Here is an 18,585-nt window from a genome sequence, read left to right on the forward strand (position 1 = left end):
AAGTAATGATGTGATAGATGCATGTATTGTGCAATGATTACCACAGTTAAGTTTTGTTAACATACATCACCACACATAGTTTACAGTATTTTTTTTCTAGTGATGAGAACTTTTAAGATCTTCTGTCTTAGCTACTTTCAAATATATAATTCGTTATTGTTAAGCTTAGTCATCATGCTGTACATTACATCCCTAGGACTTATTTGTCTCATAACTGGATTAACTATTTTCATTTATTATTATTTCTGCTTTCTATAAGACACCTCATGTTAAATATTACCTTAATAAATTGTATCTGAGTATCATTCAGAAGTATTATGACCTAATAAATTTAGTAAATTGTATTTTATATTCTAAGACAGTTATTTTGATTAAAACATTTCAAGGGTGAAAGGCTATGATACTTTGTGCTGAAATCTCTGAATCAATAAACTATTACCAACAGATTAATGAGTGGTTTTGAGGACAAGTAACGTTTCTGTTAATGAGAAGGACTTGATAAACTGTATTCATTCGTTGTGTAAGGCCTTCTGACTTAGGAGCTAAACAAGCATACATATACCAAGGTAAAATGAGGAAAGTCTGGTGTGCTCTTTGCTAATGTATTTTCCTGAGTAGCTCTGTTTAAGATATTTTTAATCTGCATCTAAAAGCTGTCTTCTTAACATATTTTGCATTTTTTAAGTTTACTAGATTAAATCAGGTATTTCAGTGAATTATTTTTGAAGAGACCATTTTGAAAGTTAAGCACCTAGAGGCTTATTTACCCTTTTAAGCTAAAATGAATACATACATCACTAAGCATTCAAACACACACTAAACTGTATACTAGAGAAGCAATTCTTTAAATAAGATGCATCTCATTTGTTCAGACTTGGATTTGCCTTCTTCTCCCATGTTTGGAGATCAATGTCTTTGGGATGATGATTTTTAAATATGGGCTGAGTCAGGCAGAGAGATGCACTGAAGAATCTCCCATGTCTTCATCTGTGGCAGATGACCCCGAGTTTAGTCAGAAACTGCATTAAGCTGCACAAAAGGCATCCAGTGCCCTTGTCAGGAAAAATTAGCAAGTGTTTCTACTGACAAGAGGCCAAAGCTCACGGTTTACCTAGCACTATTACAAAGCTTATAACAGCTACATAGAGGTCTAACATGCCACAGAAATGAGTGTCTTGGGATGGCATAGGGGTTAAAGTTTGATCCTGGAGTGTCCTCTGAAATGTAGTTTTCTTCAATGGTTTGCTCAAGTCATTAATAAGGTACAAAATGAAATACTTTTCATTAGTGCTTCACTGGTTATCAGTAACCCATAAGCCTTGTTTTGCTGGCTGCTTACTGGTGCATTTAATAAAATAAAGATCACTCAGTGGTGCCGTGGGCAGCATGCAAGGTGATAGCCATATTTGCTTACTGTAAATACAAGAGAAAATCACACACAAACCGGCTGTAGTTTTGACAAGTATTAAGATCCCTCTTTACATCTGTACTTCTGTACCAAAGTGCAATTAGTTTTCCTCGCACAAGGATTTCTGTTTATCTTATTCTGCTTGATTACTTGAGTATAATCACACCATTTGCTTCATTGCTCCTGGTAGTAAGCTCCAGTTTTAAAAGGGGAGGATGCTTGTGTGTAAATTTACAGGATTCTGCTGTAAGACTCTTAATTTATGCATCTAAGACAGTGTTTTAAAATTTTTTTCTTTTAATTTCCTTTTCACAAGGTTTGATTCACATTCGGCAGATTCCTCGGCTTAATAACTTGATTTATGATGTATCCGATGTCAAAGACTTAGCTTTTAAATTAAAAAGGAAGCTATTCACCATCGAGGTAAGAGAGAATTTTTGTATTTTAGTTCACGGACTTGAGGTTAAATAGTCTATGTGTGTATAAATATGAATGGTTTTTTTTTTTTTTTTACTTTATTGAAATTCTTAGAAGATGTTTCCTGCTAATATTCTTAAGGTCTTTTGGTGTAACAAAATAATGTTTTTAGACTGTCTTATTTTTTTCTCTTTTAGTGGCATATCATTAGAGTATAGCAAAAAATGATTTTGTTTTAAATGTCTATTCAAAGTAGGCTCCAAACTTAACATGATAACTGTGACATGCGTACTTCCAAGGCTTTCAAAAGCATATTTAATTAAATGTTAATGAGCTGTGCTTATTTGTGTGTGGAATGTGAATGCTACCCACAATTGTGTATGGCTAAGAAAAGAGGATATCCTTATCTACATTCTGAAAGCAGTTTTCTTTACTATTAGTGAAATCACCTTTCCGCTTTCCATGCTGAACAAAACAAAGTATAATTTACACCACTGTCTTTAAGTAAATTTTCTACAAAACTTAAACTTTTTTTGTGACCTTTATGCAAGCAGTAGTGACAGAAAGTAGTGGTACAAAAGATTTATTTCAACTTAATCTTGCTAAAGAGCAAATGAACATAGCACTATTAAGCAATTAGAGTTGATGTATTTATTAACGAAATAAATGCTCAGGGAGAGATGGCTTTTGGGTGATGTGATAGTTATCAGTATAGTCGGTGCAATTTTTTTTAACAAAGACATAAAACAGCCAAACAGCCTTGACAAACCATTTTGTTTAATCTCTTTTCAAATGAAAAGCTCTTAAGCAGGCCACTTGTCTTAACTGCTTGAAACCATAAAAAGAGAGAATTGCCACCAATAAATTAGCATATTTTTAACTTCATCACCAAATGATGGTCAATGTGGCTTGGCACTGCTTTGGTGTTTGGGACTTCACCCTTAAGTGACCACTTTGGCCCTTTTTTGACCCTCTGCCCTCTTTAGCTGGCCACTTGATAAGGTAACTTCATGGTTCTCTCTCTTTTTCTCTTTCCCTTCACATTTGCAAGTAGCACTAACCTATAAATCATTGTAAGGGCCCTATCCAGTGACAAATTAATGTGCCCTCCTCCTAATTAATGGTCATCAATGTCCTTAATTATCTAATCCTATTGAGAGCAGTTAATAGTTAATCAGGCAGCCAGTTCTTCAAGCAGGTCATCTCTGCAGGAGTGTTAGAAGTTTCTCATCTGGGGATACTCCCTTCAAAAGCCACTTAAAGCCAAAAGATCGAGAGTGTAGAAATACTGATTCTTGAGCTAATTTACTTTAGTTCTCAAAAGAAACCATTGAAATAGAACCCAACACTGTAATTGTTCAAACTTTGTTTCAGTTTTTCTGATAGAATACTGAGAAATTTACCATTATTATTTACCAATTTTAAGCAATATCTTGCTTAAAAATTTTAGAGTGTTATAGTTAGTATCACAAGGAAAGCATGCCTCATCATTTTCTTTTAAGTTGAGCTTATATTTTTAATGAAAAATGTGGGGTTTTTTCCTCTGCGCGACATCTTTCTCCCAAATGAGTATTCTAACAACCAAGTTTAAGGTATCATATCTATCATCATACAAACTAAGCAAGCAGATTCCCTAGTGAAAATCATATTGCACCCAGAGAAAAAGTAGCACTGTAGTGTGAATCATGTTAATCTCTCTCTCTCTCTCACACGCTCACACACACACACACAACTCATATATGCACACACACACTGGGTCTTATTTTGGGTGTGAGTAGGTAGAAATAATGGACTTAAATACTGTCAAGTGGGACTTCTCCTTTGAATAAACTTGGGTTCTAATAGTGACTTTACCATTGGAGCTGATGTGAGATCTTTTATAAACTACATAGGTTTCTGTTGCATTTCCTCTCTTCTATTCCCAACATTCTAAACTAAGAGAACAATTATAATTGATCACCTGTGGTTTGGAATAAGTATTTGAAAACGAAATACAAATAGATGGTTGGTTTTTAAAAAGCTAATATTTAATACAGTTGAACAAATCCTTTACCTTTTTGGCTTATAACCTTCATCTTTTTTTATACATAGAAATATAGGTGTAACACATTCCAAATAATTTATTCATTCATGCAATAAAATTCAGTTTGGTGATTAGAAAAATATGAATTCAAGAATGAAACAAACCTAATAGAAGCATATATAGGTATAATTACAACACAAGATAAAATCGTGTGGTTCACATAAGACTAACTGATTTCAATACAGCATTGTACCTTACAAAATGCATACCCGAAGAGATAGCAAGTCTTTGGTGATATATTGAAGAAATTGGAAACAAGAGGATTCCTTTATTAGGGGAAAATTATCTATCAAGTGACATTGTTTTAATACGCACAACAAATGTTTTTTTAAAACTGATACTAAATAATAATACAATCTATACTAGTCTGTAAAGTGTGAGACTCTAATATAGCAGGCATTGAATCTGTGTTTTACCTTCAGAAGAGAAAGGTGGTTTAGCAGGTAAAGCAGAAATAAATTTGCTGATTCCATACAGGTAGATTTGTTACATGATGGAATTTTCTATCAGTCACATGGTCTCAAAGTTGGCATGTTTGGAAACGAGGAGCAAAAAAACCCAGGAAAATACCCTCATCTCTATTTTTAGGGTCCTTTCTTTGATTTGTTAAATACTCTTTATATATGAAAACTGAATTTTTTTTTATACTAACAGCCACCAAAGGCATCTAACAAGTAGAGCAGCTTTAAACAGCAGTCTTTAATTTTTCTGAGTGGAAAGGCAAAAGAATATTTCTTTCTTCTTGGAATGTCTATTGGTATTATTCAGATTCAAGTGGAAGCATTTATCTAATCACAGTAAATTTTTACTAATACCTAGTATTTATCAGCTATGAAGCTCTATAACTTAGCCCTCTACGAAAACCATAGCAGAATCATTATCTATAGTAATGACACTAAAATCCTGGCATGTATTCTGGCTAAGAAAAAGAGAAAATTTAAGGTTGATTCAGTCTGACCTCAGGTTAAAAAAAAAAATAGCTTTCCAGTTCTTTGAAAATTTATAATCCTTGTAAACTGTGCATGGTAACTCTCTAGCATATTTGATTAACCACGACATACTACTTATTCCTTGGCCTAATACATAACCTTTATTCAATCATAGCAAGATTTATTAAGCCTTTATCGCATACCAGGCCCTCTACTGGCTTATTTATACTTTCTACATAGTAATTGAATATTTTTTAACAACAGGCTTTACTAAGATATAATAATAGACTCAATATATAGAAACTGTGTCTTTTTCATCTTCATATCTATCCCAGAACTAAAAACAGAGTCATACACTTAACAGGTATAAAATCTTTGCTGAAATATATGTATAAAGATAAATTATGGAGTTTGAAAAATTGTCCAGGTAATACAGCTATAAATATTATGTAAGCTCCACTAGTCAAGTGACGTATAAACACTACCTTCTCCATTAATTTCCATAAGAAATATAACTTGGGTACATAGTTTCACTTCCAAGCTGAAGTGACTACTTAGACTTGTATTTTTTTTCAGTTCTGTAATTTTTGCTTCTCTACTGTTGGGATCATCATTAACCAGTTTTTTCTTTATATTAGTAATTTTAATGTAATTGTAATACCTAAACAAGTAAGATTTGGTAAAAATTGAAATGTGGCTTCTTTTAATTTGATGATATCATAACAGCAAATTTTCAAAATAAGGATAAACAATACTTATATAGGCTTTAATTGGTCCAAAAATAGTAATTATCATAAATAGTATATTTATGTGGGTTTTGTACATTAAATGAATATTGAGAGTCCAGAAAATCAAAGTAGATTAAGTTTACTCAAGATTGTCTTAATACTTTGCCCCTAATTCAGAACACAGGACTCTGGTACCTCTCCAGTCATCAAGAACTTTTTCTCACAGAAGAATTGATAAACCAGTATTTATTTAGTAGCAATTATTTTTGATGCACTTACTTAGAAAATTCATTCTTAAGTAGTCAGACCAAAATATTATATGCCATCAGTATAAATTAGCTTTATATAGTACTACAGTATACTTGCTATGGTTCAGTAGAATTATTTGAAATTTTTACATATTGGAAAAGCATAAACTCTTACAGTCACTATGACAATGTTGGACAATGTAGAATTTCATAATATCTTTGGTCCTAGGTTTCCTTACTTCCCTACATTTTGTATCAATAGCCTTTCCAGTTTTAAATGGGAAGTAGAAAGGGGACTGTTTACTATACCTAGAGGTACAGGGGAGGGTTGGTTAACTTATTTGTCAGTTAACAATTATGTCACTAAAATAAAATAATGGAAACATAAATGTCTGGCTCAAGAGCATTAAATTGTGGCACAGTGGACCACGTAGTCCAATATACCTTTTCTGATAGTGATGCCCTCCACAAATATTGAAATATTCAATTCCAGATATATTGCAGTTAGCAAAAGAAAATCAAAGTGGAACATAGGCATCTGTTCATATAGATCAAATCATTTGTCAAAAGTAAATTCAAATTAGCATTCTTTAACAATGGAAATGTCATTTTGTACATGTTTACATCTTAATATATTCATTATATTACCATCCCCATATTTACACTTTAATTCCTAAGTAAGGTAGACATACAGTAGGGTCATATAGGTTTCACAGACTTTCCAGAAGTTGGTAATACTGTGCTCTTATATATTTCACGTGCCGTAGTGAGCCTATCAAAAGTGCATACCACCTTAAGGGGAACACAGTTTTGAGACTCTGCCTAATCCTATTTCTTCCCACATTGGAATCTTAATTAGAAGAGATAAGGCAAAAAAAAAAAAACATCATTTAACTAAATTATTGTCTTGAATCTGTAGCAAAAGGTATAATCCGCAATTGGGCCAATTAGTGAACCCCATAGTTAGCTATGCTGCAGCGAACAACTTGATTAGATCTGACACCATCCTAGTTCTCACTGTTGTTTTGCCAGGTATGATGGTCAGACTTCAAAGAGCTTGAGGCATCAGCAGGGCAAGGTTTGGAGGCCAGCTTAGGTCCGGTTGTTAATCTCTCTACTAAAACCACAGCAGCTCTCACACAAAACAAGCTTACACGACACAATCATGCGGTATTAAAGTTAGGGTTGAGTCATGCCAATTTGCCTTTGATTTTTTGATGATTGACCAAAGATGGCTACATGACCAGACACATGCTAAAAGTATACTGATTAGGTAAGTTCCCAAAATATTTGAAGCATTTTTTAACTTCCTATATAAATGTTGGGAAAGTTTATCCCCTTTGATCAAACTTCCAAAGTGATAGCACTGTATCAGGGGGAAAATGAATATTTCTTACTGGCAGCCTGAATCCCAAACTTTTCACTTACCACTTCATAAAAATTAGTGTTTACATTAATAATTCCTTAAGGAGAATGTAAAAGGAAATTCTTTCTAAGTGGTAAGCTTTTTAAAAATCTATTAAGCGCATTAAAAGAAAAAACATTTTTTCCCTGAGTCATTTATGTTCACTGACAATTTTTCTGAAATTTCTTTATAATTATTTTCCACTTAAATGTTGAGTAAAGTGCCCTTCCAGGATGTGATTGCATAAGTGTTCTTTTCTCTGCATTCTGATTTGTTGGAATATTGCAGTAATAGTGACATGTTTCCATTCTGAGAAAAGCCTAAGGCTACTTTAGTATTATTCCGAATGATTGAAGCTGCCATCTTGCTGACTTTCCCTTAGGCAGCATAGGGCCTGTTTGCTTTTGTGTTCATTTCACATGCTTCCTGTGAGTTGGGCTGGCAGAACATCATTGCTTCATTTGGCAAGGAAATTCATGTTTGGTTATTATATGTCTTAAGGTTTCTGTGTGGTCATCAACACCTGAGATATTAAGCTTATACTTTGTTACATCAAATGAATCCTGTTTCTTTGAGAAGTATTTTTAATTATCTTATGACACCTTGACTGAATAATTTTTATATAAAAATGGTCATTTTATAAGTGAACTTCTAATATTTCACATTGCACTAATTTCTATACTAATTCATAACTACATTTTAGTCAGGAATATAAAGAAAGCATGTATTTGAATAGCAAGATGGTGGCACAAAGCAAAAGTCTAATATTTAGAATCTTACCCAATAGTTTTCAGTCCGTGAGTCTGTTAAAGATTCTGTGGTACCTGTAGTCCAGCAGTCTCACTTTTGAGACCAGGATGGTACAGATTCAGCATTGTCTAAGGATACAAAGAGAAAAAAAAAAATCTCTTCTCCTCTTCCCTGAATTTTCCAGATACAAGCATTTCTGTATGTATTCTAGGGTATGGCTCCAGGAAAATTATATTGCAGTACTTCAAGGATTTTCTTACAGCATTTGTAGAACTGCTGTAGCAGAATTCACCCAGTTTATGTGGTATTCCCTAAACCACTTCCTCCCACAACGTGCTATTTGTGGTGTCTGAGGAAGACAGAAAAACAGAAAACAAAAAATGATGACAAATCATGGCTATCGCATTTCGTCAGCTGGAAGGTGAGAACATATATTTTACTAATATAACCTCCCAGGTGCCTAGAAGAGTAAGAACACATTTTAGAGCTTAATAAATATGGTACCCATGAGCTTTGTGATTAATATCGGTAACTTTGGGAATACTTTTGTACCCAAAACATCTTTAGTCCTTCTTCAAGGTCTTCGCACAGCAAATGTCCAGAATATTCATCCCTCCATCATTTCATGACTTTCTCTTGTCATTGGATTGCAGGTTAAATATCTCAGCCTCCTTAGAGAGGTCTTCTGTGACTGGCCCATCTGAATTATTCACTCAGTTATCTACTATCATGTGCCCTATTTTAATTCTCAGTGTAACAGATATTACTGCAATTGATTATCAGTTAATTTGTTTGTTATTTTTCAACATTATTCAGCCTAACTTGCTGTAAGCTTCACAAGGTTAGGGACATTGTCTGTCTTTTTTTGTGGCGAAATCCCAAGCACACATAGTAGGTATTTCATAAATATTTGTTAAATTGCTAAAGTACTATTTTTAGAGTAACTCATGTCTACCATTAGTGTATTTAAAAACATGTATCGGGTATCTCATTCATTCTCAGCATTGTGTTGGGTGCTTCCACATACACTACCATATTTAACTCTTATTTGATAACCACAGGAGCCCTTGCCATTGGCATTATTACACACATTTTAATGTTAGGGAATATAAGGAATTATGTAACCTTCCCAAAGTCATAGAGCTAGGATTAAATCCAGATTTTTTAACTCCATATACAGAATTACACTGCAAAGTTAACATGTTCAGGAGCTCTGTTAATTATTATTGATTTAAAAATAAAAAGTTTTACAGAGTGTTTAACAGGGGCCTAGGACTATTGCAAGTGCTGTATTGCCATTACCTCAGAGATCTCACAACTACTGTGTACCATGATTATCTACATTTTTTAAATGGGGAAACTTAGAGTTCAAAGAGATCAAGTAACCTAACATCCAAAGTCAGAGTTAATAACTGACAGAGAGGACACTTAGACCAAAGCCTGGGCTCTTAAACAGCAACTAGTCCCCACGCCACAAGATGTGCTGCCATCTCATCTTCAGTGCATGAGCCAGAAAGCCTCTGCCCTGAGACATAAAAAGGAACAAACCTCAGAAATAGACACACACACATGGATATATACTCTTTTAACATTCATGTTAAAAATTCTTGTGATCCTAGTAAGCATTTCTACTCTATTTTTTATAAAATACCTTTTAAGATTCAGATTGGATTAATCATAGCTTCTCCCTTATATAACATTACGATTGCAAGATTGTTCTTTTCCTTATTTTTTTACTAATTTCTGGTATTCGGTAGGTATTCTTTAATAGACAAATTAATTTGAAAAAACTATAAAGCCATTCCCTAAAACACTAACCACTTCTGTAGGATTTCTAGATCTTAGCTACATAAAGTGGGGAAAATATTCTATACAAAGAAACAGGGTTCCCTTCCTTTGCTATTTTGATATGGTTCAAAAGTTTTGAAATTTAATTACAGTGTATTATTATTATATTCACTTATACTCAACATGCAGGTATTTCTGCAAATATTAATTTGCTCATAGTTACCATGTTGTTATATTTTTTCTAAATTATTTTACATATATCATCTTTGAAGCATCAAAAAATATCTAGTGAGATAATTAAGGCATATATAATTAACAAGGTAATAAGATACCAAATTCAGTTTCCTAAAATTTCTTTTTTTTGCCTCCTTTTTTATCATAACTTGTTCTAATGAGGGTTTGATCCATTCATATTAATACCTATTTCTTTTTCTGCTGCAAATGTTTCATTTATTGGAAGTCTTTCAAATACCATCTTTAAGCAAAGTTAAGCAATAAATCTTATGATTGTGAAATATTTTCCTTTTTTATTGATTAATATTACTAAAATGTTTCTACAGTTTAGTATAAGAAATGTTCCTCATTAAGGAAATATGAGATTAAATATAAATTATTAGTTTTTAAAAGACAGAACTTTTAAGAGACTAAGAGAAACCGAGGTGTAATGGAAATGCTTTTAACCACAAAACTAGTAAAGCAGTTCTCTTATTTAAGTAGAAATTAAAGTTTCATCAGAGTTATTACTGTCATAACTCCATGCCACAGTGGACATTTCATAGAGTAGCCAGTCCAGGTTCTTTGTATCTGGTATAGTGAAGTTCACTGAACTGTTTTGTCAGGTGCTGTCAAGTCAACCCACCATTGTTGTAGAGAATCAGACTAAATCATTTTGGCATGAGCCTTCCAGAAATGAGATACTTAATATGAATGGTTTAATGAAATGGAGTATTTGGTTTCAATTTTTTGTAAAACTGTCAAAAATATATTGCACTCATTCAGAAATTTCTGAGTAAATCAGTGGAAATATCTGACCCTATACTTCATTGAAATTTTGCTTTAAATATCTTTATTTAATATAAATAATTTTTGGAATGTATTTGAGTATTTGGGTATGTTTTGTTGGATATATGATGATTCCCTAAACATTTCAAAGTTGTGAAAGTTCCAGAGAAGAGGTGTCTTTTACTAAGATTAAAATTTCCTGTTATAAAATGTTGCTGGTACCAAGTTTGAAATAACTATTTTTGTTTCCAAAGGCTATTTTATTAAGAACAAAGTTGTATTTTATTACATTTTTAATGACTTAATGAATTGTTTATGCAAGTTCTAAATATTTAATTCTTCCATGATTGGAAAAACAGCTTATCCTTCTGATCAATAGTCATTTAAAAGGCATTATTATAATGTAGACTTAGTTAAATGCCTCACACTTTTTTTGTGTATATATTTTGATAGGTAGAGGGGTTGTTGATATATCTGCTCAACAACCTAAGAAATATTTTACCAACTTATACTGTAGCATGGTGTAGCATTGAAAACCCTTGTAACAAAAAGCTTCTTGGTGCAATTAAAGGTCACTTGTACATATTGTAATAGGCTACTCATTTACAAGATCTTTGTTAAGGGTCAGTGCTATAGCATGAAATGGATTGCCCTTGTTGAGCCTGTAAATAAATGGGTCAACTTATCTTGTATTCAGTGGGCAAAGGGAAAAGCTAACACAATACTAGTTTATTAATATTTTTACAAACAAATTGCTAAAATGTTGACCAAAACCAAATGCACTAGTACTCTATTCTTGATATAATTATAGAAAATTGCTAAAATGTATAGCTATAGTTTTTAAAGAAAACTGCTCATACACACATACACACAGTTTAAATGCAGGGATCACGTCCAGATATAGAAAACATAGCACAATGGTAGTGTTCAAATGTTCTTTACCATAAAACTAGCATGTTTCAAAATGGCTAAGATGTATATACTCCATTTTTTCTGTATTAAAGTTCAAAATTTTGTAAGGGATAGGTATGAAAAAGTAATCAAACTAGACTGATTTATTTTCATTATTTTTCATAGCCTTTCTAGTGCTCTGAGGGAAACAAATGGTGGTGCAGATAAAGTATTAGTAATGATCTGTGCTGAATGAATTCACTCACCTGATTTTCAATAAATTAAGATTTTAGAATGAAAGCAAAACTAATGATTAATATATTTTGTACCTTACAGTAATTTTAATGCATTTAGATTTTATGTTTTATATATACATATATATATATATATATATATACACACACACACACACATACATACATATATATATATGAGGTGTAAGTCATTTTTTGTTCTCAAAATTAAATTAGTAAAAATATACTAATGAAATAAATTTATCCAGCACTTTCTAGCTTCTTCCATCTGAATTTGGCCATTCAGATACACAACTATACACTCCTAATTATCTTGGGGGTTGCTATGTACTATCAAAAATTTAAATTTGTAGCCAATGCCAAATCAAATCTGGGTCAAACAAAAGTAATTTAGCAATGGGTTTGAGTCAAAAATCAAATGAATAATGATAAATTACACTTCAAAAACCTGTAGGACTGATTTTTATAGAAAAATACTAAGGCCCGTCATTAAGGCCAATCATGATGCAAGCAGCCAAGAATATCCCTAATCCAGGTCAACTCTGCTTGTTTAGTCCTTGACTATCCACTCTTCAATGTTTTGTTTGGCTTTGCTGCCATACTTCTTTAACACGGTGAAAACACTGTGATCATGCTTAAGCCTTTTTTATAAAATATCGAAACTTTGAGAAAACGTGGTTCATCTAGGGGCATAAATGCTTTAAACTTATGTCTGTTTTACTCATCATCGTATCCCCTCTTCCTAGTTCAGTGCCTGATCATGTATGTGCTCAAAAAATATTGAATGAATGAGTGGATGAATGTCCTCTTGACAGTGCTCAAAACATATTATAGGACTATAAAATCTCCCCATTTCAGACTCTATCTAGTAGTCTGAGTTTTTATAAATGGTTAATCTACTTCTAAGGTTTTAAATAAGTAAAATAACCTTCAAAAACAGCAGCTGATCCTTTTGCAACAATATGGATGGACCTATAAGGTATTACGTTAATGAAATAAGTGAGAGAAACTCAAATACCATAGGATTTCACTTACATGTGAAATCTAAAAAACAAAACAGATGCACAAATAAAACAAAACATAAACAGACTCATAGATACAAGAGACAAACTGTTGGTTTTCAGAGAGGGGAGGGCTGGGGGAGCAGGTGAAGGGAATTAAGAGGTACAGACTTACGGTTATAAAAATAAATAAGTCATGGGGATATAATGTACAGCATAGGAACATAGTCACCAATATCGTAATAACTTTGGTAACTAAAGTTATCATGGGGATCATTTCATGATATATAAAAATATCAAATCACAATGATGTACACCTGAAACTAATAGGATATTGTGTGTCAATCATACTTCAACAAAATAATTTCAAAATCAGCTAATAATATAATGAACCGTTATAGCTGAAATGAAGTCGAGCTGTATTCTTCAGAAATATCAGCTAGAAAGTGAGGAAATATATAATTTTTAGTTACCAAAAAGTGATTGGTACTCTATTTGAATCAATATTTCCTTACTGTCATTTTGTTGTCACTTGAAAATTATTTCGAATGCTTCATCTTAAAAGATTTTATAATAAATTTTCCAAATTCGTAAAAGTCCCCCAGAGCTGACAGGAATCAGACAAGAATCAGTTCTGATTCTTGGGTTTAAAGTACATATACGTTCTAATCCCCTTTCACCCAGTAATTGCCTGTTAATATGCCTGGTCCTCTTGGGCCAATAGAGTGGATTTTATTGCCTTTATGGTTTTCTGGCTTTTAACAGAAAAATATTACAAAAGATTTGTGAGACTCAGGAGTTAAGTGTGAAATAATTATGTACAGTGGAAGATAAATACAACATTTTGGTTAAGTTCAGATTTAAATGTATATTGGTAATAAAGCAACTAATATCACTTCCATAATAACAAATCATCAGAACTATCATTATTGAAGAATCATCCTACTGACCTCTTTGTGCACATGGAGCTGACAAGTCCTAATCTAATTCTTTAGTTTGTCTTAAGAATTTCCTCCTGGGAAACCATTCTGGCCCAGATAGAAATTTAAGGACAATTATATTCAGAAGAAAAGCTTAACAGTGCATAATTTATAGCTGAATGCATTTCCTTCATGGGTCCTATTGACTTAATGTATAATTTACTCAAGAAACAGAAAGAGAACATGTGAAGATATTTTGGAAGTGCGATCAACTCTTCATAGTGCCATAAATATGAGCCATTTCTTTGCTTTAGCACTCAAATATTATAACATTCCCATCATTTTATTGGAAAGTTTCTTATGATTTGGTTAAAGTAGAAATAGATAAGTAAAAGACAATATTAAACCAATTTCGCCCCTAGTGCTTTAAAGCATGAAGTTCACAGACTATGACCTATGGGCCAAATCCAGCTTCACTGTTTTTTTAAATAAACTTTGATTGGAACACAGCCAGGCCTATTTGTTTATGAATTGTCTATGGCTGCTTTCATACTACATCACTAAGTTGACATCTTATGGCACGCAAGGGCAAAAAATATTTACTATCTGGTCATTTACAGAGAAAGTTTGCTATAAATAAGAACCACTACTTTAGAAGACTACGTACTTTAAGGAAAATTCACTAAAAGAATTGTCAAGTAGAGGATATGCTTGATGGTCTTAAAATTAAGCTTTGAGTAATAAGAAACTCATATAATCACTTGATGTGTAGTTTACACTTTCTGAATTAATAATGCAGGTGTGTCTCTTGGAGAAAATACCTAGATTTTTTAAAATGCTAAAATCAGAAGGGAGCTTAAAGGGCTTCAAAGCCAGCTTCTTATTGCGTGCACATATTTTCTCACCCAGCCTCTCTGTCTTCATGAGGAACTCACTTTCTTAGAGGCACCCCATTTCAGTCTCTACCAACTACAGTTGCTAGAAAATTCTTTCAGATGCTAGGGCAACTTCCCACCCATTACATTAGTACTAATTCGGCCTTTTGAAGCCACACATTAATTGCTATTTTATATAATATAACTGGATTCCTAATAAACACCTAATATATGAAAAACAAGTAAAATTTATGTGCATATCTTCTTATTTTTCCTTAGATTTGGTGTTTCTTTTATAAAACATTATAAATTAAATTAGCCATTTTATGTTATTTATTGTACATTTAACTTAGAATCTTAAACATGAAGCACATATAACCTTTAGAACATCCTTTAAAGGAACTTTTTTCTTTTTTTTTTTTTTATATAAGGTGTTAATTAGAAATGTTGAAGTAATAGACTTGAATTCTGAGGTCAAAAAGGCTTCATGAATTACAGGTCCATGCAATTTAAATATTAAAAATCAGTATTTTTGTTTTTAGCATGTTTGAATTCACAAATGAGCTTCAGATGATTTAAAGTGAGAAAATCAACACTAAATGTGATTTTTCAAACTTACTGTAATCTATTTAAGATTATTTTACCATAAGTAAATTATTCTAAATGTCGCATTAAACTTTTGATGACTGAATAATAAGCATAAGGATATATTTCTAACAAGTTTTGATTTTATCAGAAGTATACCAAAGGAAGATTAGCTGCTCATTATCCACACTACCTAGTGTATGTAATTGATAGCCAAATTAAAGCAGAAGGCTTCAGTGACCGCTGTGGATCAAGAAGTCTTGCTTATTTTTCACTTCATTTTTTAAAAACTGTAGGCATTTCTTAGGGAAGGAAATAAGACCACATTAAAGCTTAAAATATAAATATATTATTAAAAGTAAGTTTGGGACTGGTCAGGATATTTTTAAGCTGTATGAGACTTGAGTTGGAATCTTTTGCCATTTTAGTTAGAAAATTTAAACATGTGAGGACAGCTTTAGTCAAAATTGCTTTTACTTAATGTCTATATCATTTTTAAAATAATTATGTAAAGATTAATGTCTTTGGCCTTTGTAAATTGTTTTAAAATTAGATAAAACTAATCCTTCTCAAAGGTGTTTATAATGTAGAATAGAAAAAAAGATTGCATGAAACCACACAAAAAGGACTCAACTTAGTGTTTTCAGCCTAATAAAAATGTTGTAAAAATACTTGTAAGCTTGAAAATCACACTAGCTATTCTTGTTTCAAATTCTGTTTAATATATTGTTCTGTATGATTTTATAATAAACAGATTACTCCTTGAACAGGAATTAAGAATAAAGCTGCCAGGAAGGGGTTTTGTTGTCAGAGTAGTTCCCGCCTCATGTTTTGTAAGAGATTTCATGGTCCCATTGTAAAGAGTAGATGATTTAAAACGTGTTCCCAAGATAAACTTTCCCATTGTCATTAATGAGGATGGATAATACTGAGTGACAAGTGCATTAGGAATGACACAGAAAGAGCTGTTAGATTTGTCAGAGCATATCACTTCAGGCAGTGACACTTGAGGACATTCTTTTTGTGGATATTCAGTTGGGTTGGGGGGGTTGATTTAAAGCTACCAAAGTTTGTGTTTGCTAATAGAATAATGTATTTTACAATTTATAAATGTATATTCTCCAGTGTTTAGAAAATATTTGGAAGGTTCTTAGATTAAGTTATTCCACATTCTAAGTTTATACCCTTACTATATACTGATTTCTTCCTAAGAAAGTCATCAAATTATGTAACATTTAAATGTTAATATATTTTCACAAAACCAATTTTTGTTTTAAAAAGTCTGATTTCTTGGAATTTTCAACTGAAGGAAAGAGAGTAATAAATTTTTTGAAAGTATCTTACTGTCTTAATCCTAGATCTAAGAGGGGCCTTTTTATTCTGCATCTCAGTGAGAATAAAGATTTTGAAATAAGAGAATACATGTAATTTATATTGTCTTCCTAAAAACATATTACTTTGGAGGAACATGTTTTAAATCTTAATCAATGAACAATTAATAATGTATGACTTTTCTGATATTTAAAGTGTTTCCAAACTGTTAATATGCCACTCAATTTCGATTTTGAGCATGCAATTGGTCACTTTTGCGCCTTGATTCATCTTCCGTGCTGCCAACCAAATTTTGTCTCTGTATACCTTTTTGACACTAATAATGACTGAGTCTCTGTTCATTTGAGTTCAAGATTTCCCAAGCGGCATTTTGGAACTAGGATAAACTATCTATCGTGATTGCATACCACTAATCTGTCTCAACCAAACCACCCTATGACTGAAATTATATTTGACAGTTCACCTCTTCTTGATGAGCCTGAGGTGAACATAGCTACAGACCATCCCTGGGAGGACATGGCAACTACTCCATATGCTAGGGAGGGTCCTTTTATTTGTGAAACAAGACTTAAACTATGCCTGTAGCAGAAAAGAGATACTTCTCTTACTCTAATTTTTCCAGTTTTCATTAGGACTGCTTTTATACTACAATTTTTTTTTTTTTTACCCAAAAATGTTTGGTGAACATTTTCTGCCATTATAAGTACTACCTATAGGTTAGCTTCACCATGAAGTTAAAAATCATGGTCATTAAAAAAATATTTGTGCTTTCTAAAATGTTCTCTTATCTATATACCACAATTGTCAAAAAACAAAGATTTTTCTAGTAGATTGGCCCCTACCAGAATTTACCAGTTCTTGAACCATCTCAGTAAATTTTCATATTACAAAAAATGCTTTTAAGAAGGATTTAATTATCTCATTTTAACATAAAAATATTTTTCAAAATAAGTTTCAAATTTATTTTAAGGGTAAAAAAATAGATTTTAAAGATAAATAGATTTGAAAAGAATAATAAATACAGTAGCAGGAAATATTTTAATTTTTTGATTGTTTCCTTATGTAGACTTTAAAATAAACTTACTGCCCTATGTTCTTTTTGTGATTCCTTTGGAATCAGAAATTATCAAATATTTTGAGATGATGGACAAGGAGATGTTAAAGGACTTAATATCTTAGAGAAACGAGAAATCTGAAATAATTTTCGGGAATGTATATAGAGGTTTAATCATAAGATTAGTTTTAACAACAAACATGGAGAAGCAAATGAATATGAGATTTAAATTGTAAAAGAAAAGATTGAGGTGACTTAAAAAAAGGCATTTGGATATTAAAATGGTTTTTCAAAGACCACATATAGAAGTTGTGATAAAATGGTGTCTTTTTAACCTGTCCTCAATTGTTGAAATGTGACTCTATCTAAAGATACTCAGATGGCCTAGAAAGTTTGGCCCAGGTTAGTTCATCACAGCAATCACTTAATAAGTTTATTCCTGATTGTCTATTAGTTTTAATTAAAGTCTGTTATTCCCTTGGAAAGATTCCTTTTAATAAGGGCAATTTTTTCTATAATCTTATGAAACAGTAGTATAGTCACTAATGCGTTCTGCACAGAGCCTTTCTAGAGTAACTGATGTCAAATAACCATCAACTTGATTTGGATATTTTTGTAAATTAATTTTCTAGTATCATGTAATTATTTAGTCAGTATAATAAGTGAAACACTCATATTTTTAATGTAATATAAATTATTTTTAACAAATGTAATCTTTAATTTTTATTATTTTCTACAGTATTTTTATTTCAACTAATACAATGGTTATAAGTGAATCACATGACATTTCAGTAACATCACCTAAAATAAGTATCCTGAAAAGAGTGTCAAAGTAACCTATTTATATATTTCCACATTTTTAATTTCAACTATATAATGTCTACCAGTAAGCTGCATAATATATTTTATGACACG

General features: G+C 32.0%; 1 protein-coding gene across 3 annotated transcripts in view; it reads left to right on the forward strand.

Moving 5' to 3' along the window:
* ELP4 (elongator acetyltransferase complex subunit 4) overlaps window positions 1–18,585 on the forward strand; it is a 240,061-nt gene that overhangs the window by 114,511 nt on the left and 106,965 nt on the right. For all 3 annotated transcript variants that reach the window (XM_045808560.2, XM_045808561.2, XM_087855385.1), the window contains one exon: window positions 1,725–1,831. In XM_045808560.2, coding sequence (XP_045664516.2) covers window positions 1,725–1,831 — 107 coding nt within the window. The remainder of the gene's footprint in view (window positions 1–1,724; window positions 1,832–18,585) is intronic.

The sequence above is a fragment of the Ursus americanus genome, chromosome 24 (genome assembly GCF_024610735.1).
Source record: "Ursus americanus isolate L20-20 chromosome 24, mUrsAme1.1.p, whole genome shotgun sequence".
In the NCBI taxonomy this organism is placed as follows: domain Eukaryota; kingdom Metazoa; phylum Chordata; class Mammalia; order Carnivora; family Ursidae; genus Ursus; species Ursus americanus.